This window comes from Trematomus bernacchii, unplaced genomic scaffold (genome assembly GCF_902827165.1).
Source record: "Trematomus bernacchii unplaced genomic scaffold, fTreBer1.1, whole genome shotgun sequence".
Lineage (NCBI taxonomy): Eukaryota > Metazoa > Chordata > Actinopteri > Perciformes > Nototheniidae > Trematomus > Trematomus bernacchii.
Window position 1 is genome coordinate 7,034,576 of NW_022987973.1, and position 22,735 is coordinate 7,057,310.

The 22,735-nt window shown below is 40.5% G+C and overlaps 2 protein-coding genes across 2 annotated transcripts; one reads left to right on the forward strand and one right to left on the reverse strand.

The window, feature by feature from the left end:
- Positions 1–1,053: 1,053 nt before the first annotated feature.
- cog4 (component of oligomeric golgi complex 4) lies at positions 1,054–11,640 on the forward strand. The gene is made up of 19 exons (XM_034116033.1): positions 1,054–1,247; positions 1,967–2,049; positions 2,177–2,291; positions 2,520–2,694; positions 2,858–3,051; positions 3,627–3,732; positions 3,817–3,974; positions 4,056–4,114; positions 4,453–4,577; positions 4,685–4,803; positions 5,346–5,512; positions 5,614–5,779; positions 7,571–7,633; positions 7,734–7,847; positions 8,966–9,058; positions 9,137–9,220; positions 9,896–9,997; positions 10,259–10,387; positions 11,006–11,640. The coding sequence occupies exons 1-19, from the start codon at positions 1,113–1,115 to the stop codon at positions 11,138–11,140; spliced, it is 2,322 nt and encodes a 773-aa protein (XP_033971924.1). The 5' UTR covers positions 1,054–1,112; the 3' UTR covers positions 11,141–11,640.
- A 1,510-nt stretch (positions 11,641–13,150) lies between these two features.
- On the reverse strand, positions 13,151–21,962 carry gnao1b (guanine nucleotide binding protein (G protein), alpha activating activity polypeptide O, b). The gene is made up of 8 exons (XM_034116039.1): positions 21,573–21,962; positions 21,373–21,415; positions 18,178–18,319; positions 16,920–17,080; positions 16,685–16,813; positions 16,448–16,577; positions 15,195–15,348; positions 13,151–14,821 (listed from the first exon to the last, which is right to left on the reverse strand). The coding sequence occupies exons 1-8, from the start codon at positions 21,688–21,690 to the stop codon at positions 14,634–14,636; spliced, it is 1,065 nt and encodes a 354-aa protein (XP_033971930.1). The 5' UTR covers positions 21,691–21,962; the 3' UTR covers positions 13,151–14,633.
- Positions 21,963–22,735: the final 773 nt, after the last annotated feature.

The window sequence follows — 22,735 nt, forward strand, 5'->3', positions numbered from 1 at the left end:
ATTGAGATCATCGATCTCTTTTTCAAGGGAGACCTGCAGCAAGTAGGTTACAACATGAAACATAAAACAACCTGCACCAAGTAGGTTACTTACAACATGAAACTGAAAACAACAGAAAACAATAAAGAACATCATACATTATATTTACAGGGCTACATTTACATACCTATCGGCATTGACAAGTACCAACAGTATCAAATAGCATTGCACCTATCCGAGCTTTAAAAACATGCAGTGGAACCAATTTGCTCAGTTTCAAAACTTTTTGAAGACTGTTCCAAGCAAGAGGAGTTTACCCAACATGGCTTTATATCTGCAGGAAATGATCAGACTTGCTACCAAAATGTATTGTTTTTATCAAGTCTGTTGTAAAAACTTGAACATTGAAGAAATAGATAGTTAAAGAGACACATTTAATTTTGGTTTAACTATTTGTATACTTTTACTGAAGCATCATCTTAGTTCTTACATTCCAGGTATATTTTGATTTGCAAGAAAATATTTTAGATATAATTAGATTTAATTTGAATGACCACGATTATGGATCTAATAATTTAGAGTATTTTGTAACAGATTTTCTTTTGAAGTTGGAAGTTGAAAGTGCCTTCAAAATTGTAATGCTTGTTATCTTTCTCTCCTGAGTGACTTTGGAATTGTTCCTGGTAATACAAGTTGCAGATACATAATTATTTGTTATGCGGCCAGTACAAAATGAAACTCTATTCACCTCCAGTGTATTGGATGAATTCACACTTTAAAATATACCCACTTCTATATACTGCCTTTGAATGACAGGGATAATCTTTAAGAACACTAACGTACAGCGCATGCGTAGTAGGATAATATTTCAACCCAGAATTTGACTTCTCAGGTAGTGCTTCTGTTCTGCCTCCACACGCTCCACCGTTAACGCATGGTAAAAACGAGTGCTCAAATTAGAGAAGGTAACGCAACATTTTACAGTCATGCTTAATCAAATTTCAAAATGGAGCATTCAGCGTTACTCCTCGGTATCCGACATTACACAGCGAAGACTCTCTGCCTGACAGGCTAGTTCCAGGGAGTACCTTAACACAGTGACGTTAGGTCCTGTCCTGTATTTGTGGCGGAAGATGGCTGACAGCGGAGTCTTGGCAGCGAGAAGATCCGACTCTGGCTCTCTGTCCTCGGTCAGTATGGAGACCATCTCAGCGCTGACGGAACTGGAGGACCTGGAGAGAGTTTACCGGCAGCTCTGCACGGAGGAGGTTCGTATATAAATCACTTTTAAAAGGCTGTTAGTGTACTGTCACTGGCTTCCTCCACGTAAACTTCCGGTGGGAGCTGCTGGCTCAAAACAAAACCTCCACGTTGTTAAATTATGGATAAATAAACAATAAACATTAAACAATTAAGCTAATGACTTGAGCAGCTAGGACTACAGTTTAATATTTTTCTAAGCTGACTGGTCTGAGTTAACAGTGGGAAAATGCCTTTAAATCTGTCTTTGTTATATTATTTACAAGGATCCCAACATTACACTATATCAAATTAAAATGCACAAAGGCTTTTCATATAATATCAACATCATAGTTTTGGCCATGACATACCAGGCTACTACTTAACATAAAAAGAAAAAAAGGCAGCAGAAATAAAGGTGCAATTTGCAGGAATAAGAAAATGATACATGTATAATGAAATACCATAGGGCTACAGTAAAATTAAAATACTGGGTATTGTAATAATATATAATAATACATAACATGTAGGCATTGGCAATTGTTTCTAAACAAATGCAGTCCAGCACACTGCTCATTATGTTATTTTGTTGTCTTATGTCCTTTATGTAATATGTTGCACTGATGGAGGAGCTCGGGACCTAAGATTTTCATTGCCATAACTACACTGTAGCCACTGTGCACATGATAATAAAACCCCTTGAATCTTGAATCTTGAATTACATGTTGTGTTTCCTCCTCTGATACAGAAAGAAGTGGAGTCTGAGCTGGACAGACTGGTAGGGCAGGAGGGGAGTATTCACACAAAGATGCTGGCCCTGCAGAGGATGGGGTAACGTTTATAAAGATTAACTGATGATTAACATTGAGTTACAACCTATGGTTACAACCACCAGAGTCTATGTTCTTTAAGCAAGAATCTTTCATGTTGTGCTAAATGTTGTCTCTGTTCTCCACAGGCCCAACCTACAGCTGATTGAAGGAGACGCCAGTCAGCTGTCAGGCATGATCACATTCACCTGCAGCCTGGCTGAAAACGTCAGCAGCAAAGTCAGACAGCTAGACCTGGCAAAGGTAAAGACCCACACTTTTCACATCCTAAAATACAGTATCATTTCCACACTGATAGAAATATAATGTGGTCAATCCACATAAACCCATAAAATAGTTTTATGGGTCCATACTATTGTTGATAACATGGATGTAGACACAATATCAAAAATACCCTCACAAAATGTTTAACTGCTGCTGATAGTCAGATCACAAACTGATTTATTATTGTATCTTCTTTTATTTGTGTAGACACGGCTGTATAACGTCATCCAGCGTGCCGATGATATCCTGGATCTGAAGTTCTGCACAGACGGCGTGCAGACAGCGCTCCGTAATGAAGATTTTGAGCAGGCTGCTGCCCACATCCACAGATACCTCTCTCTGGACCAGTCAGTTATAGAGCTGAGTCGGCAGGGAGACGAAAGTAAGAAGCCTCAAGACAATTTCTCTTTTATAGTATACACTGTAGTGGAGAAGTAACGTAACCTTTTTATGTCTCATCATTTTTTACATAGAATTGTTCAGATCTATAGTATTGTAGTTATTCATAAAAACATTTCTCCAACACTGTGATCTTGTCTCTGCAGGCAGTGCTGTGGATGCCAGTCTCGTAATGCTGCAGGAGGCCGAGCAGAAGCTGAAGGTCATCGTTGCTGAGAAGCTGGATGAAGCTGTCGCAGCTGTCGACCTCGCACAGGTGGAAAGGTTCTTCAAGATCTTCCCTCTGTTGGGCCTCCACCAGCAGGGCCTCGCCCGCTTTGGCCAATATCTCTGCAGTCAGGTCAGTTGTTACTTCCTATTAAGTACTTTGGTAAATCCTATGTACTCCTAATTGTTTGCTTGTATACAACTAATACATTCCTGATCCTGATTTAACCTCTATTATATTATGTTAAAGAGTATCAGCTAAATACTTAAATCAGTATAAGGTCCCAACCCTGTAGGTATATGTGGATAATGTCCTGCTGCCGAAACAAAAAGAGTAAGCACTGTAAGTAAATCTGATGTTATATGATTGTTAGGAACAGTCATTAATTAATTAGTTGTTCGTATGTGATTGTGAATATAGATCCTGTTGTTTTTTTCATTGATTTTTCAGTTTTACGGATAATTTCAAAGCAAATATTGTCTTTTTAATAATAAAAGATTTAAAATGATAAAAAATGTATAAATAATTGTACATGATTCAAAACATCAACACAAACAAGTGTTCTTGGGCAAGATCAGCTAAAGGAAATGTAGAGTAAATGAATGGCTTTTTCCAGTTTAGAAGACATACCCTGCAAAGCCATGTTTGTGTTTTTGTTCATTCACAGCTAAGTTATGTCTCTTTGTTTCACACACATATTGTCACAGCTTGCCTCTAAAGCTGAAGAGAACCTGCTCTTGGCCACAGGAGGAGAACTGGGGGAGAAGAGAGCATCGCTGGTGTTTGCAGACACTCTGACGCTGCTGCTGGAGGGTGAGGAAACACGCCTGATGCTCTGTGTGAGTGTGTGTGTGTGTGTTTCCTGGACTCCTCTCATGTTTGAATGTGTGTTTGCAGGTATTGCCCGTGTGGTTGAGACTCATCAGCCCATAGTGGAGACGTATTACGGTCCAGGCCATCTGTACACACTCATCACTCACCTGCAGCAGGAATGTGACCGACAAGCTCAGAAAATAGTCGACAAGTTCATCCAGCAGAGAGGATACCACAACAAGGTGAGCGTGTCCTCTGAACGGCGTGATGGGAGTGTTTTCCTGCAGAGCCGTACCCACTGTGAGCTTGTTTCCCTCCTTTAGTTTCAGGTCGTCCAGAACAGCATGATGAAGAGCGTGCCGGGAGAGACGCTCGAACCCAGGTAGGTTCAGCAACATCCTCTCAAGTCAGATATAACAAAACACACTAATAAGAACCACTGCTCATATCGATCAAACTTTATAAAACTGTGAACTGAAGTATTTTATGCATTTATACCTGTCAGCAAGCAGCTCTTTTTGAAATAACGTAATTGATAATTGTATTTAAGTATAAAGCTTCTTATAAATAGCGTTGGTTAACCAAACTAGATTTTTCTCTATGGTAGCTTTGCTGTAGTTCAATTTATTTCCAGTGTGAAGTACTTGGTGCTTGCAGAGCTATGACTTCAAAGTTGCCTCCCTAACACATTGTATTTATACGTCTCTCTCACATGGACAGGGAGCTGGACCCTGTGCTGGCTGAAGTAACTCTGATGAACGCCAGGGCGGAGCTCTACCTGCGCTTTTTACGCCGCCGCTTGCTGGCCGACTTCGAAGTTGGGGATGTTCAGAGCGTCACACAGGGTACACGTTGTAATGCATGCACAGATGTTTCTTTTTTTAAACGTGGAGCTTAAAAGCCATTCATCTGAACTCTAAAATATAATTTTGTGTACATTTTGAACTCCCAGAGCATCAGCAGAACGTGGAGAAGCTGCTGAAACACTGCATGCTGAGCCGGACCATGCAGGAGCTGATTGGCTACTATATCCCAATGGAAGAGTACTACATGAGGGAGACTGTCAACAAGGTAAATGACCACGTCTCATACAGTCTCTGACAACTATATTGATTCTTTAACAATGATACAATATTAGCCGGTATCTGTGTTTTCACTTTGCATTAATAATATAGGATTGATGTTTGTTGTACCCATAGCACACCTGAATCTTTGCATTTTGGGTAATGTAGGCTAGGCACCAGAAATTGACAAGGAAGAATGATGTGTGACATAAAAATGGATAACGTTGCTGCTGCATGCTTCTGATTATTTTAGATAAACGCAAACTTATTTTGGTAGCGAATTATATGTAACATATTTTCCTCGTAGATGTGAGATTGATCAGATCCAAATGGTTTAATAAATAGCAATCTCAACCTTGATGACCTTTTTTTAGGAACATATTTGAATAAGATAACATGTTATGAAATTGTTATCTATGGTATGATAGTTAATTAAGTGTTCGACATTTAAAAAAAATGAATGCAAGGGTTTTTCATTCAGTAAATGCAATATCTTTCTGATCAGAGCGACTTAAATGAACTTGAAATAAAATGAATTTTCCTCCTCAGGCTGTGACTATGGATTCGTATGAAAAGGGCCAGCTGACATCCAGCATGGTGGACGACTGTTTCTACATCGTGAAGAAGTGCATCAGTCGAGCTTTATCCAGCTCCAGCATCGACTGCCTCTGCGCCATGATCAACCACGCCAACTCCGTGCTGGAGTCGGACTTCAGGTGCTCTCCCTCTCAATTACTGATGACTTATCTAACACTCTCTCTCTGTTGTTATTTTACAAGCCTCGTACATGTCTGTGATCCTCCTGCCCGTGTTTCAGGGAGGTTTTGTATAACAAGCTGCGGCAGGGCTTCCCGGCCACGACGCTTCAGGACATCCAGCGAGGCGTCAGCAGTGCGGTCAGCCTGATGCAGAGCAGCTTACAGCAGGGGAAGTTCAACACCATGGGCATCGAGAGCGCTGAAAACGCCAAGGCTGCATTTCTGGTGAGACCAACAGCAGGGTGTCCGCGGGGTCTTAAAAAGTATTAAAAGTTGATGAATCAATTTAGCGAAAATTAAGGCTATTAAAAAGTATTAAACGGCATTTTCCAAGGTATTAAATGTTGTAGCTTGTTTTCAATAAGTATATCAATTGTCCAAAGAGGTTGTATTTTAAAGTCTGCCTGAATGTAATCATTGCGTAGGTGTGTAGTGTGATTCTGTGTAGTTTATTTATGGCATCCCGTTGGATTTGACGTCATCTGAACAGGACATCGCACGCTCACTGCTTGATAGCGCGCAAAGGTCCGTTTACGCCGGTTGTTAAACAACATCGTTATGGGGAAATGCAAGTCTGCGTCCAAATGGTTGGAAGATAAGGAGGAAGGACCAATCAAGGATCAATACTGTATATAGTTAATGTGAGGTAAAGTGTGTCGCCAATGTAACCGGTTAGAACTTGAAGTGGCGATGAGGTCTTAAAATGTATGGAAAGGGTCTTAAAGGGTATTGCATTTGACTTCAGGATTCCTGCATATACCCTGAACAGAAAACACAAACATATACGCTAGGTTGTGCACAAGGCTGGGTTACATTTGCTGGAGCAACAGCTCGTCCCCCCCTCTTGTGAAACACAACATGACCATCAGTGGTGGATAGTAACTTAGTATATTTACTTTACTTGAGGTTTAGATGTGCTTTACTCAAGTATTATCATTTCTAACTTCTTTATACTTCTGCACCTCAACAATTCTGAAGCAGGTCATTTTTTGAATACATTTATTAAACAGCTTTTAACAATTAAAAACCAATCATGTATAATTATAGGTAAAGATAAAACCTTATTGGTGTAACTCACAGGCTATCCTGCAGTAATGGTAACAAAAAAGCTCCTTCTTTAGCAGCTGCTACATCAAAGAGATTAAAACATGAATGAATCAGTAATTAATACAATGACATATATATTATCCTGAAAGGGGCTGTTGTGCATGATGAGTACCTTTTTTCATTCTTGGCACTATCAAACTATTTTGGTGCTTATACTTTTGTACAGTACTACACTGTGGTATTTCTACTTCTACTTTAATAAAGTAGTACTTCGTTACCCCCTGGTTAGCATGTCTTCTCAGGCCAAACACATGTTAGCTTCTTTAGCTTGTGACATGAGCTGCTGGCTGTGTTATTGGAGATGTGTTCTTTAGTCAACACACAGATGTAAATGATAGTTGCTTTTTTATTCACTATGAGTTGATACCTTGGTATGTTCAAATTTGATGAGACATCAAAAAAAGAGAAAGAGCTAAGGGGGAGTTAAGCTGGGGGTAGGTGGAGAATTATGATGTCAAGCAACCATTTCCTACATAATTAATTTAATGGCAAGTATGCCTTTTTTCTCAGCAGCATAATTATTTTCAGTCAGAATGATGTTAATAACTAACCAAAAGTGAACATTTGAATCAATGGTAAATAGGCACTATTTTAAATGTGTGAGTAGAGTTTGGATGAGGTTGCCCTTTGTTCTGGTCAGAGCGACAGCCCCTTAAATTGTCTCTGCAGTAATTTAGCTGAGGAATACATGCATGAATAAGCTCCTAATTTAAGTGTGGTGAGTAGTGTTTTAATATTTAAAATGGCTCTTAGCCGAAGGAAGCACTACTTCAAAAACCTTTTAAACTGTTTGTCAAAAGATGAAATGGAATCAAGAAACACTTCATAGCTACCAGTTGATTTTGAAGAGAAAGGATGACGGACTAGCCTTGATCCTTTTCTGTCTCTTTTTGTCTTTTTCTCCGTCAGGTGACTCTGAATAACGTAGAGGTCTGTAGTGACAACATCACCACTTTAAAGAGAAACCTTGAGGTAAGTTTCCCACAAACACCATGCATGTCTGATTCTCCATCCTGTCCTCTATAGTTGACTCATTCCTCTGAGATGTACTTGTTTTCGCTTTGCCTCGCAGAACGACTGCTCCAAGTTGTTCAATCAGGTTCCCGGCTCCGGGGACCAGGCTAAGATTGAAAGCTGTTTGTCCGACCTCGTCAACACATCCGCCAAATTCAAGGATCTCTTACAGGTTGGACACACACACACACACACACACACACACACATACACATACACATACACATACACATACACATACACACACACAGTAGGACAACATGTTAACTTTTAAAAGACATACACAAGTTGTACTATGCAAAAAACGAAATCCCCTTTCACACATGCCCTGCAAACCTGAAATTACCCAGGAGGAGCTGTGAGAATACCAATGTCCACATTTCTTCTGGATTATGTCTGTCAGCTACTAGTTGTGTATTTATTTATATACATTGAAGGGAACACTTACATCAGTGTGTTTTTAAATGATGAGTTTGACAGGCTAGTGTCCACAGCGAGGAAAACTATGTCAGCAGACATTGATCTTAAAGAGGCCCTATTTTGCTTTTTGGGTGTTCCCTTTCCTGATGTGTTTTATATAGGTTTTTGTGCATGAAAATGGTCTGCAATGGCAGACTAAAGTTTCTCCCCCACCCCCTGCTTGAAACCCCTCCATTATACATACAACATAATGACATCACTGTGTAAGCGCTTCTACTGGCTAGAGCTCCAACAAAGTTGACTTGATAGGCTAAGGGGCGGGACATCTATAGGAGTTGACAAATCACAACAGAGCCATCCAGCTAACCAATCAGAGCAGACTGGGCTCTGGTTTCAGACAGAGGGTGAAAAGAGGTGCTGCAGCACAGGCAGTTTGAGAGAAATAGAGCTTTTTGAACATTAAAGCATGGAAACATGTCACAGCAGAGGTGAGAAATAAAAATATGAACCTGAGTATGATATGTCCTCTTGAAGTCTTGTACTGAAGTGTTATTATCATAAACTAAAAGTATTCTCTAATCATTTCTAAGTTTTTCTAGATCTAATAATCCAAATCTTTAAATTTGTATTTGTTTATTAATTGTATTACTTGATTCAAATGTATTTCATGTTTTGTGTTTTAGCTTTAATAGATAGCTACTAAAAAAACAACTGGTGTCGTGTTTCTGAGTGTCTCAGTGAAGGATTACTCATCTTTCTGAGGATATTTGAAATTCAAAGCTATTACTGCCCGCTTGTACTAAACTAGAAGTTCTATAAAGCCTCTTTGTGGTAAAAGCTTCAGACTCTGATGAGATCTTTCTTTCACAGGAGGGCCTGACCGAGTTGAACACAACAGCCATAAAGTCTCAGGTGAAACCGTGGATCAGCAGCTTCCTGTCCATCTCTCACAACATCGAGGAGGTAACAGTCTCAGAGCAGAGAACAGGAATAAACCAGAGGGCATAAAGCATGTTGCAGTAACAGCTGGTGTCTTCACAGGAGGAGTTTAATGATTATGAAGCTAATGATCCCTGGGTGCAGCAGCTCATCGTCAACCTGGAGCAGCTCATGGCAGAGTTCAAGGTACCTCGTCTGAGCAGCATTTCAGCCATGACATATATACGTCTCCCTGCTTATGTTTTAAAGGGCCAGTTCAGGCCAACATGAAAATAACACATGTAAGCTCTTACCTGCAGTGCTATTCATCAATCTAGTGTGAGTTTTGAGATGTCTGCCTTCTCTCTGAGTATAACAGAACTCGATGGCATTCAACTTTTGGTGCTCAAAGCACAGAAAAAAAATACATTTTAAAATCTCAACAGCAGAGTCTCTTACCAGAAATAATATACCGTTTTTGAAGATGATCCACAGTCCTTGATCTGAGCAGTTTTATGTAGAAACTATCCTCTTTCTATTGTATAACCGCACAAAAGGAAGCCAGCTTACTTAACATTTAAGGCATTAATGTTTACATCTTGCAGGAAGTTGAGTGTATTATCTGTATTAATCGGGTCATGATGACTGAAAAGAGAAATAGCTTTTTCAAAGGTGTTTTTCTTTTAGGCACAACAAGGTGAGTGGAATGCAGGTCAAATATATATTCGGCACGAGGCAGACATCTATATAAGACCGATATCTTAAGTCATCTGCAACTACACAAACACAATGTAGATTTATAAATATAAAGAGAGAGAATAGGTTTGTATATGTTGATTTTTGGGTTGAACTGTTTCTTTATCCTCTCTCTCTCCTCTCCAGACGGCCATGTCTGCTGTGATCTACGACACTCTGACCAGCCTGATGACCAGCTTGATATCTATAGAAATGGAGAAGACCGTCCTCAAATGCTCGTTCAGCAGGGTGAGTAGCCGGGCTCGGCCACAAGGTGGCGGCGAGCCTCCTCTGCAGCATATTGCATCACATCCCTGCCACATGTGACGAAAAGCCTCAAGCTATGATTTATTAATGAGTGCAGAGAGGCCTGCAGCAGAGGGCGCCTCCTTTTGTCACGAAAACATCTTCCTATTTAGAGCAGAGTGTTTTACAGGGGAGCTCTAAATAAATGTGTACACGTTGTTCAAACATAAAGTCCATCCACTGTTTCTGGTTCTTCTGTTGTAGCTCGGAGGGCTGCAGTTCGACAAAGAGCTTCGGTCTCTGGTGGCGTACCTCACCACCGTCACCACCTGGACCATCAGGGATAAGTTCGCTCGCCTCACACAAATGGCCACCATCCTAAACCTGGAGCGGGTAATTTAGATCATCTCACACACAGTGCACGTCAATATATACATCAATATAATGGATCATGTAATGTTTATGTCCATTTACACCCCATAGTGGAATGTACCCTAGTACATATACACAAGTAAAATTGATATTAGAGTTTCTTGTTTTTGAGTATTTCCATTGTATGCTCCTTAATGCTTGCTACTACTGTGGAAAGGTTTATTCAACCACATTTATCTGACAGATGTATTTGCTAGTTACTTTACACATGGGGATTTAATATACAGAACATATCATGGTTTTATGAAATATGAAGCATTGCCATAATGAGTTCAAAATGTTTTATGTGGCTCTTTTCTTTAGTCATTGTCACTTTAAATCAGGCCCATATCCTTTGCTAGAAAAACTGCTCCTTAATAAATGAATACAGGGAACTGGTAACCACACATTATTGCATTAATAATAATAATAATAATAATAACTTGGTAAAATAATTTATGACAGCTATAACACTCACAGGAGTTCTGTATTAAATACATTAAAATACATTTAGCTAAAGATTCTTGTTTTCTCAGAACCTTAAGTAAAGGTGTGAACACTGTTTCCTGGTTTACTCATATGTGTGTATTTGTGCTGCAGGTAACTGAGATCCTGGATTACTGGGGGGCGAACTCGGGCCCCCTGACGTGGCGGCTGACCCCGGCGGAGGTGCGTCAGGTTCTCGCGCTGCGTATCGACTTCAGAAGTGAAGACATCAAGAGGCTGCGGCTGTAACTCATTCACCAGCTGGTTAGCAGGGATCATCCTAAAACACCAACCTTGTGATGTTGGCAAAAAGACAAGGAATACATTTTTGTCTGAATGAAAGATTATCATACTGGATATTTCAGGCAGGTTTTCAGGCTCCGTCTTCTCCTGCAGGCCGGCTCATGTCAGTCTGAACCAGAGTTACTGCCCGGATTGTAGATGTATGTTTTGTGGTTAAGGCGAGACACTAAAGGCAAAAATATAGTTTTTTCATGCACCGGTTTTGGGTTTTTTGATTTCATAACATGTTTTCTTTCTACGTACAAAATACACATTAAGTTATTTCATGTTGACTAATTAAGCTTGTAGATTTGTATATCATATTCATATTCTGATGTAAATGGGTTGTTAATTTTCATTTTATTCTTAAAAACATTGCAATTCTTTTTGTATGGCTGTTGACAGAAATGTAAAGTTTCCCTTGTAAATACACTTAAATATTTCAAATAAAATAATAAGACGTGTAACTGGCTTCATTGAACGTTTTATATGAGATTGCTGTTTCTGGAAATGTTTGAAAATGATAATTGTTTTACCCTGTTCACCAGTAGTATCCCTTAGCATGGGCAGAGTTGGTGGATTATTCAACATGAAAGATGAGTAATACATGTGAATCTTCTCCTCAAAGTGTAATTAAAAGGTGTAAATGTGTCACACGGGGACTTCCACCGTCCCGACCTGTAGCCGGCTGAGAATAGAGGCACTCTGGGACGAGGCTCCGTCAGTGGAACAGAGCAGTAATGAACATCAGGCCAAGTGACAGAAGCAGGTCACAACGCTGATCCACTCGTTCAATATATGAATAGCTCCTCGGCTGTGATGATGGAACACTTTTAACCTAATAAATCGAGAGCGGCACTGATCCTCGGCATCAGCCACATTTCACGCAGCGCTGCCCTGTGGCCATGGAAGTCCTGTTCCCAAGCCTTTACATATTACTGACACTCAACACACAAAGCTGTGTTCACTGGGCAGTGAAGCATTAAAAGTGGACTGTTCTCATAATGTTCAGCCTAATTTCACGGTCTAACCTTGTTTCCTTGCTCAGATTAAATCAGGTCAGTGTGTGTTTAAATGTTTCTGTGAACAGTGCAGTTTTTCAGCAACCCTCTTCAGTGGTGGAAAGTCAATTTACTTGAGTACAAGGAGTGATAGATTTTTTTTAACCATCGTGTGATGCTTAAAAATAATGTTCCCTGCCCAAAGCTTACAAAACATTGAGAAAAACCAGGAAAGCAAAACACTCAAAAATGTATATTAAAGAAGTAAAGCTGAAGACACTGAGGCAGACAATTAATAAGCATTAAAAAACATTTATTTATGACATCAGTGCACAATAATGTTTCTGGATTTTAAACTGACATTTAATATAGATATTCTTAGTTCATCATAATAAAGACAATACAGAAGAAAATATTTTGGATTGTCAATCTTTTCAAATGTTCACAACCTGTGTTTTAAAATCTGCTCATTTTGAGGGCCAGATGAAGGGTCTGTTCAGTTCAACGTGCAGCTAAAGACCACTGACTCCTTTATGGTATTGCTAAAACTTAAGATTTAGAGCGATAAATGTGCCTGAGTATTATTTTATTTAATGTCTATTTCTTTCAGTTTTCCTTTGTCTACCTCCCCAAAGCACCACACATAAAAGTGCAATTAATTTGCCATAAAAAACAGATACAACTATAAAAAAACTAAGTAAAAGATGAATTTTACAACAAGTTATTACCAAAAGTGATGTGAGCATAATCATTACCATCCAGTTATATAGTATCATTATGAAATGGGCCTTTCGTGAAGAATGATTATTTTTACTTTCGGTACTATATTTTGATCCTATCCTGTAGTTTTAAGTAAGATTTTGAAGGCGTGACTTATAACTTTTACATTACACTGAAATAATAATGCTACTTTCAGAGTTCTTCTCCACCTCTTTTCCTCCGTCAGTGTAATGAGACTCGAACACAAGCAGCAGGAGTCGTTAGGAAAAGTGTGGCTTTAATGTAAACACAACATTCGATTGGCTCAGCACAAACATTCCACATGAGAGCAACCAATAAACTACCAAATAGGATGGGGGGTGCAGCACAAAAACATTCACAGTAAAAAAAAAATCTGGTATAATCATAATATATATACAGTACGGTGCTTTTAAGGTGAAAATGGAGATAGGATATGGGGACTGATATGTGATAGATAAAGAGTATACGGGGGTGGGGAGATAAACTTCTGGGTGCACAGGTAAAAATGGAGAGCTGTACTTTTCTCTGTGTAAAGAGAAATGTGACAGACAGGGTGGGGGGAGGGGTGGTGGTGGTGGTGGTGGTTGTTCCCTGCTTACTGATCAGGGGAGACGAGCTTTGGGGAAAACTCGGAGCTCCCCCCCGACAGAGGCTTCCTCAAATGATATTGTTCTCGTGCAGTCTTCTACTTCTACACAGATTCACATCGAGGGGTAAAGCACCACACGGAGAACAAGATGTCATTGGAAGGCTGCTTTCTACCCTCCGAACAGGTGGCGTGTACCCCAGTTTCTCATGTCAGGAAATAAATATGTGGCACGGGATTTCAGTAGGTAGGAGGAGGCATGTAGGGCATGAGGCTAAAATAAATAAATCATTCGATGATAATAATCTGCGATAGTGTGATTTCATTTTCCTAAACTGTCCTTCTCAGATGGTTGGCACCGATATGAGGATTTTAAAATTTATTTTTTAAAGATATCATTGGCTGGATTCCTCACGCTACAGGAGGCCAATGGAAATGGGCCGCCACTCTGAAGAGAAGAATCCTCTCTTTCATTATGTTTAAGAATAAAAAGAGAAAACAGAGAGTGGAAAAGACCTGCAGGCGACTCAGTCATGTGTGGGTCGTAAGGAGAGGGGAGCTTTGTCCCGTCTGAAAGTTAAAATAGCCTCCTTCCCCACCATGACCCTCAGCCACGAGTACAGCACCTCCCCAACTTCATCAACATCATCTCCACCTTCAAACACACAGCAGCTCTTCAAACGCAGCACAACAGGCTAAATTCAGGACAGATATCAATGCCTTCAGACTTCTACATCAAAACATTACATTAAGAAAGGGACAATAAGTCCACGCTGTGTTTAAAAATGACATTGCACACTCTGAGTTCTGCAAAATCGAGGCTCTAGCTGAATACAACCCTGGTGCCGCCCCCTTCTGATCCTCCCTGGTTGTTGACACGGTCATCAACGAAACATGAAACATTCAGCTCAAAAACACAATTTTTTAAAAAGACAAAACTGGGGTTGTATATTGAAATCAAAATGAGAGGGAGGGAACAAATCATGGCGATAATCCGGTGTGGTGTCGGACGGCAGCTCTTTGGGTCCATTTGGACGTGTAGAATTACATATTTATGTGTTTTAAGTATCATCAAAATTATCATTATTAACACCTCATACTCCCCATGACAACCCCTGTGCTTGGCCAGGCCTCAGTATAAGCCACACCCTCTAAGGTTGTTTGCAATAATGATGTCAGTGACGGCATCAAACACTACCTGGATGTTTCCTGTGTCTGTGGCACAGGTCAGGTGACAGTAGATCTCCTTGTTGGGGGAGCGGTTCTTACTCTCAAACTGAACCTGAATATATGCAGTAGCATCGTCGTAAGTATTAGCACCTGCAGACAGAGAGAGGGGAAAGCATGAAGGAACAACATTCAACACTATTTGCTTGTACATCTCTCCTGGAAAATTGACCAGCAAGAATTAAACTAATAATTGGTGAAACAGTAGTCGTAATCAGTTCATCTTTTAAGTAAAATAGATGAATTTGCTGTTTTCAGTCGCTCAAATGTTAAGATTTCTGTCTTGTATCTGTGAATTATCTAATTAAACTGAATATCTTTGAGATTTGGACTGACTAAAGTCATTGAAAGACATCACCATGGACTTTAAGGAACTGGGATAGACGTTTTATTTTATGGATCAAACGTTTAATTTAAAATGAAAATGATACTTATTTGTGTAGCTCTGCTTGAAACCAAAGCTCACCTGTGTATTCTGGAAAACAGATCGTCAGCGGTGACTTCTTGATCTTATCACCAAACAGATCCTTCTTGTTGAGGAAGAGGATGATGGAGGTGTCGATGAAGAACTTGTTGTTACAGATGGAGTCAAAGAGCATGAGCGACTCATGCATGCGGTTCTGTGGGAACAATCAATATGTGGTTGTTGTGAGGAGGAGAATAAAAGCACAGATAAAACGACATCACGTTGTAAACAACAGCTGTTTACTTAATGTGTAACTGATGAATACCAAACCTTTCTTTTTTTTAATTAGCCACGTTTTTTCTATTGTGATCTAAGACATTTTCAACAGGAGAGACCTGTCCAAGAATAGCACAACACGGATTCAACAATTATCAAATAAGACATAAGAACAATAGTTATACGCTTTTTTCAGTCTTTAGATTCATGTAGAAGTTGCAGGAAAACCCTCAAACCTGTCCTTCCTAGTTCATTTCTATGGAAAACAATTTGATCGTTACAAATGCACCTTTTTTATTGAATATTACAAAAAGAAAAAACATGTTTTGGTTTTATAAAAAATGGTCCTGAAATAGGATCCGTCTACTGTTGCTGTGACAGGGTTTCCCCTCTCAGGGACATTTGCTCTATTCACATCAAGGCTCTCTTTCACATCAAAGACAGGACACATCTAAAAGTGTTGTACAGTTCCCAAAGCCCCTGGAGACTAATCAGATATTCAAATGTGAACTTATGAACCGACTTGGGTGCAGAGCGAAACACTGAAATCTGTGAATTAAGAGAATGTATTGGCGTTTTCAATCTGTAACAATAAACATTTAAGATATATTTTCAGGCATATGTCTTTTGTAGACATTAAACAATTAAGTTCCTTTAAAAGGAAGACTTCAATATTCTCTTTTGGTTTGTAGAAAGTAAGAAGATGCAGAAAGAACTGCTATGTTCAAGAAAAGCTTTCCTGAATTATTGATGCTGTATGCAAATGCCTTCTCTATTTGCAAGTTGTTTAAAAATGCATCGTTTTGAAGACGAGTACAAAATAGTTTTATGAAAATGAAAGCTGGAAATAATAACATTTAGCTTTGTAATTGTTATGCTAATGAGGTCTAAAGTTAGGATGTCAATGCATCAAAGGTCCCCGTCCAGAAAACATCCTAGTGATTTCTATATTTTATGAATCCTAAAACCAGAACACTTAAATATCAGTTAAAGGCCCACAGTGCTCCACAGGGATCCGCTGAATGAGTCACACTTACAGTTGTTTCATCTTCATGGAGCACCTGGTCGTATCCACTCAGAGCAACGCAGAAGATAATGGCGGTCACGTCTTCAAAGCAGTGGATCCACTTCTTCCTCTCTGACCTCTGACCCCCCACGTCAAACAGCCTGGAAACAAGAGCAAGAAGTCAATTCAGACCTCAGAGCTGTAATCCCTGAACCGAATCATGCAGAACAACAAAGACCCAGTGGGCGCGGTTCTTCATGCAGGCTACCTGAAATGGAGGTTTTTGAAGGTGAAGTGGGTTTCGACGATGCCAGTGGTCTTCACTCGGGTTCTCAGGATGTCCTGCTCTGTGGGCTGATAGTCCGGCGCCCCGATCCGGTCTAGACTGTCCAGGTAGCTGAGAGCGAGAGGGACAAAGATCAGGTACAATGTGGATTAGACGACTGGTGGTGTGGATTTATTTTTGCAAATGTGGGTTCTTGTAGTCCTTCAGCTTCACTCACTATTGAGCAGAGTCGTTGAGTTGGTACTCCCGGGCGCGGCTGAAGCACTCCTGCAGGCCGGCGTCGGCCCAAACATGCTGCATCGCAGTGAGAAGCTCTGCAGAGTACGGCTCTGTGTCCTCCATACGAGTGACCACATCACAGATCAACTTAGCATCCGCCTGCACAAACACATTTCATTCGATCGGGGAAAGAGGAACAACATTATATCTGTGGGTTTTATTTTATTAATCACAGGATCACTTTAACTTTAACAACATTCATAAAATAACTCCTCTAGATAAAGATTGAGTAGGAGATGAGTAGTTTATAGTCAATTGAATCTTAAATTACAATCGTTGTTCTCTTTGGCGACACCTATGGCGATAAGCAGTAGGCTAATTGGCAAGGCGGGCTTTTCGCTTTTTTGTCATTGACGATTTGTCAAGTCATCGATTTTTCCTCGTTTGTTCATTCATTGTAACCGTTTACTCGCAATGCTAGCAGAGAAGAGCGAGTCTGTTAAGTGAGCGCCACCTTGTGGTGATATCTCCACAGAAACCCAGAATGTAATTTTGATAATGCATGGGTTTTGACCTGTGGACTTTAGGTTTATCAACAATTGTGTAACCTCATTGGGAATATATTTAAAGAAGAATATTTAGGATTATTAATACAAAAGGTTTAAAGTACCTTAAAAAAAAATGAAAAAGGCTGTTTGTAAGCAATCATACGTCAGAAATGTTCCAACTTGTGATAAAGCATACAATACACACGATGTGCAGAACAGAATATTTCAATAGCCAAGAACAGACATGAAGGTGGACATCAGATTTATATAGAAATAAAAAATGAAAATAAACTTCATGAGACCTGCTTTAGCAATAGGGCTGAGAAACACCAGAACATATATAATGATGCTGAATACAGTGTTACTTTTGATTCAAAACATATATATTAAAGTAGTGCAGACTAGGTAAACCACTCAAATACAAGGATTGTATTTCATTTTATTGAACAATTGAATATTTCACTTAGGTCAAAATGCACCAATAAAAGCAAAGTACTTACATTCTAAAGAGCCGTTTCCTAGAGATGCATTAGCTTTAACGATGTGTTTACGGCACAGGTTGACATTGTGATGATGATAAATAAATGATATGCTGTGCAGCCCTATTCGGCAAGAACACATTTCAACCCCTACCTACAAATAAAATCTCCGTTTCTCTTCAGTTTGTCGGTAAGAAATTCTACATTTGTAGGTAAATATGAGACTAACTTTTCTATCCTTGTCTCCAAACTCGATGCCCAGTGAGTCCATGGCTCGGAGGATGGCGGCCAAGCTCTGAATGGTGTTGCTGTAGACCACAGGCTTATACTGCTTCACATCATCCCCAGAAAAGCCATCTTCATGGATAATCCTGCAGGCGCACACAGATATTAACACAAAGACACAAGCGGGCACTAAAGGGAATAAGTCACACATGTCCATATGTTCCCGCAGACATAAATAGATTTTTCACAAATATCATGTTCTGGCTTTTTCTTTGTGTGCGTGTCAGAGGTGATTCTTCACATGAAAACATAACACATGTATCTTTAAGTCCCATGCTTTCTTCCTATCATCTTTACCTACAATCTTTAGTGTGTCGGGGTATAATGAGCTGGAATTGATCATGTTCTCAGTGTGTGTGATCAGTAATTGGACAGTAATGTGATATTTAAGCCATTCATAATTTATGATGTGCAATGGAGTGGAATCAGTCAGAGCACTAATCAATCACACCATGCAGAACCTCACTGTTACATCCAGCAAGTTTCACTTTATAATCTGCTCCACATTACATCTTCCTCACCCCGACCTCTTGGGCATTGAATCTATAAAATATGTCAGTCTTTTCTTCCTGACACGTTTGAAATTCAGCTTCTCTTCACCTCCTTTGATGCTTAAGTAGGAAAATAAATGAGGGAGGATGATTTTTTACCTCCATCGGTGCTCGTTATGAATACATGTCTACAGCAGTGGCCACCTCGATCATCATATAAATGAACAGTTAAATGAAATATAACACTAACCTTGAGAAAGAGAGGAACAGTTTCACACAGCAAAGAGCAGTAAACTAACAATTTATTTTTATTATATATTCCTGTAAGGATGAATTGCCCTGTCTATCAGAAAATAGCAAAACATGCACATTACATCACATCATTTGATACAGCTCAAGTCAACATCTAGTCCCAACACCACTCCAAAATACAATGATCGTTCATTATTCATCATGTAAGACAACACAAATAAGATTTCTGCTTAACAATATGGCTGAAAGGGATTTTTCGGTTATGAGAATATTTGCAGATTCATTTTGTGACAATAAACAAATTAATCAATCAACTAATTGGGGCTTTGGTCGAGGTGAGAGACGCGTCAGTTTCCTATTTTTATTTTATATTCTTTGCATTCATTGTTTGCAAAACTCCTGTCATCAACACAGGCAGAAGTTTAAATGTACATGATGTTACATCTTCAACTAGCAATTGTATTCATTATTGATTAATCTGCAGTTTTTTTCTGTATTCATCGATTAATTGTTTGGTCTTTAAATAATTAATGTCAGGATTTAAAAGTGCTCTTTGCAATTTCCCAGATGCCAAGATGACAGCTTCAAATCTTTAATTTTGTCTAAACAACAGTCAAAAACTCACTATATATAATAGAGCAATGAGAAAAGGACCAGTCATTTCTGTGAATCTTGCTTTATAACAATGACTTAAACGATTAGGAGGTTATCAAATAGTTGCAGATTAATTTTTAATTTAATGGACTAATCGTTTCAGCTCTATATGACTACAGTATGCTCGACTGATGAAAACCTGGCCGATCAATCGTAGTGACTGAAAACGTGTAAAAATAGACACCATGACATTTCTGCAGCTCTTCATCACCCTCGTGAAGTTTCCTATTGTTATTTAATGGACACTTTCAGATCTGCTGCAGTGTTTCACTGTGTCTATGTACTGCATGTGCATGCTGCAAATATGGGTACTGATATGTTTTTACGTTTTTCATTATTATTAAGTGGATCCATCTCCAATCTTATGTTAATTTGATGTATTCTACTTCATCTGCTTTTCATCTTATTTTTATTATCTACTATTATAGGCAATTGTGTTTTATTCTCCATCTAATTTGCCATTCATATGTAAATCTGAATATATGTTCCCTTGTTGTAAAGCACATTGTGCATTTTATGAAATGTTGTTTATTAATATAATTATTATATTACCTTTATAATCCATACCCAAATCTACTTCATTAATTCATTTTCATGCTATTTTACTCAATTATTACATTTCCTGGCCTATTGATGTTTTTTTAGATGTTTCTGCTAAATTTGTATTGCAGCCTCTATCACACACAAACACACACACTGCAACGGAAGTGAAACTACATCAGGTTTAGTTTCACTCTCAGTGCAATCATAAAACCAACACAGCCAGGCCTGCATCACACAATCTGAAACTCTAACCCTTTTATACTGCACACACACCATGATGATGATGATGATGTGTATCGCAGCTAAACTGTACGACACACCGTGTGCAGAAACACATCCATCTGCTGCCTGCTAACGTGCAAATACACCCTTACTCGTAAACAATATTTGGGCGAAGTCTCTTGTGTTTAGGGCCCAGGAGTGAGTTATGGAAAACCAGGCAGGGACCACAGGGAGGGTAATGAAGTGAAGGGAAGAGGAGGAAGCAGAGCATGCGGGGAGGGAAGGAGGGAGGGAGGGCGCAGTCAGTGCACTGCAGGCCGTGATGCGCGAGCAGGACGGAGGCAGAAGAAAACACTGGGGGAGATGTTCCACAAGACAAAAAAATATATACAATGACCGTGCCATTTCCCGCACTGAAACATGTCGAAACTTAACTAAGAGGTTTAGAAAAAAACAACAACGGTGATTTAAAACATCAAAGAGTGATTTAGCTTAGACAGGGAGGCGGTTTTAGCAGCCATATTTCTGCGTAAATCCGCTTAATAGGCAAAGTACTCCCGGCGATATCGGGCACTTAAAGCCATTAAGATTAAAAGCAGAGGTATTCACTAATGGAGCTGTAGTGACCTCAATGTAATTCACACACACACATACACACAAATGCACTCACACGCACACGCACACATGGACGCGCACATACACAGAGGAACAACACCCACATATCCCCAGTAGTCGTACACTCCCTGTAGCGAGGTAAAAAAAATGAAAGCCTCGTTAACTAGATTTCAGCACCCCGGCAGTGGACAGCACCGGGACTCACCGGCCTCTGTCCGTCTGCAGGAGGCTCGAATCACCGGGGCTCTACGGCCTCTCCAAACATGGCGGCTCAACCTGCCTTAGCACTGATATGGGAGGCGCAAATCTCGGGCCTTTTACTCCGAGGGGGGGTTAAAACGAGCAAAGAAAGACACACTTACTTCATCTGTTTGACGATGGTGCTTTTCCCGGACTCTCCGCCGCCTGTAAAATAAAACGGAGGGCACATTGAGAGCCGGCAGAGAAATCAGTACCACGGAGAGCACCTCTCCCCGCCCCATATGCAGCCCCGCCACTAACCCCCCTCTCGCCGGGCCGCCGCAGCAGCACCGGAGGCCCCGCGAGGAGGCTCTTCTCTTACCGAGCAGTAGCAGTTTCACGTCCTTGGCGGCCACCGCCCCGTCATCCTTCAGGTTCCTTTCGATGGCCTTGCTCCGGTCCAGAGCGGCGCGCTCCTCGGCGCTCAGTGTACATCCCATGTTTCCAGGCGAGTGAGCGATCCCGTGGTCTCTCCTCACCCACTCTCTCAATCAGCGCGTTGTCTCTCGGCTCTCCTCCCCGCGCTGTCCGCTACAGCATTAGGCCCGGATTGAAACAGATCCGGGTCCCTTTTCTCTCTTTTTCTCCGTGACTCTCCGTGTGCCTCTCTGCGCGCTCCGGATCCTCTCTCAGAGGGGGTTGGGGGGTGGGGTCGTTGTGCTCGAGCCTGCGGGGCTGGGGTTGTTGTTAGGTGGGGAAGGGAGGCTCTCTCTCTCTTTCTCTCTCTCTCTCTCTCTCTCTCTCCCTCTATAGGGCGGCGCTGGTGATGGTGATGACAGCGAGCTATCTTTCCACGAAGGCAGCACAAGGGAGGGGGGGGGGGAGGAGGAGGGGGGGGGGGGGCACGAGAGGAGAGGAAGAAGACGAAGGGAATCAGTGCAAGCTGCGCGAGACTCACCTAAACGCTTACGTCAGAGCAGCCGGGGTTTTAATCACGTCCTGTAGCAGATTATTCAAATGAAAGAGTTTAATGGCAAATGCTGCCCTCGTGTCTCTTGCTATTAGTGCAAATGTGCTTTTGTTGAAATTAAAGCGCCTAAATACCAATATCACCGTATTAGACACGGATGTAATGCTATACAATGGGCGGTTCTAGGGGGGGGGGGGGGGGGGGGGGGGGGCAGCAAGGGGCCAGTGTTTAGAGGTTGGACCCCCCTGTGCCCCCCCCCCCCTGAAAGAATCATCTGATAATACCATTTGTGATACTGTTGCAGAACTGTGCTTTGACTTGAGCCATAGTTAAAAAGAATGATTTCAATAATGTCATAACATTTTCATGACACATAACTACTAACAATCGATTTTACTTCCCAAATGTGATGTGCCCATCCCATATTATAACTGGGTTTTGTCTTGGTTTTTAGCCTCAATTGTTAAAAAAGAATAACACCCTTGTTAAAAAATATGTCACAAGCCACTTTAAAACTAATGTTTAAAAAATGGTTGAAATACAGTCAGGCTTTTAATTCATTTGGAATGATCGTT

Bases quoted from the DNA above. Each gene is read 5' to 3' on its own strand.
- cog4 (XM_034116033.1), top strand. From the start codon at position 1,113: ATGGCTGACAGCGGAGTCTTGGCAGCGAGAAGATCCGACTCTGGCTCT. The intron at 2,050-2,176 runs GTAACGTTTATA...TGTTCTCCACAG, and splicing joins CTGGCCCTGCAGAGGATGGG to GCCCAACCTACAGCTGATTG. The intron at 5,780-7,570 runs GTGAGACCAACA...TTTCTCCGTCAG, and splicing joins ACGCCAAGGCTGCATTTCTG to GTGACTCTGAATAACGTAGA.
- gnao1b (XM_034116039.1), bottom strand. From the start codon at position 21,690: ATGGGATGTACACTGAGCGCCGAGGAGCGCGCCGCTCTGGACCGGAGC. The intron at 21,416-21,572 runs GTAAGAGAAGAG...TTTATTTTACAG, and splicing joins CGTGAAACTGCTACTGCTCG to GCGGCGGAGAGTCCGGGAAA. The intron at 18,320-21,372 runs GTAAGTGTGTCT...GTGCGCCTGCAG, and splicing joins ACCATCGTCAAACAGATGAA to GATTATCCATGAAGATGGCT.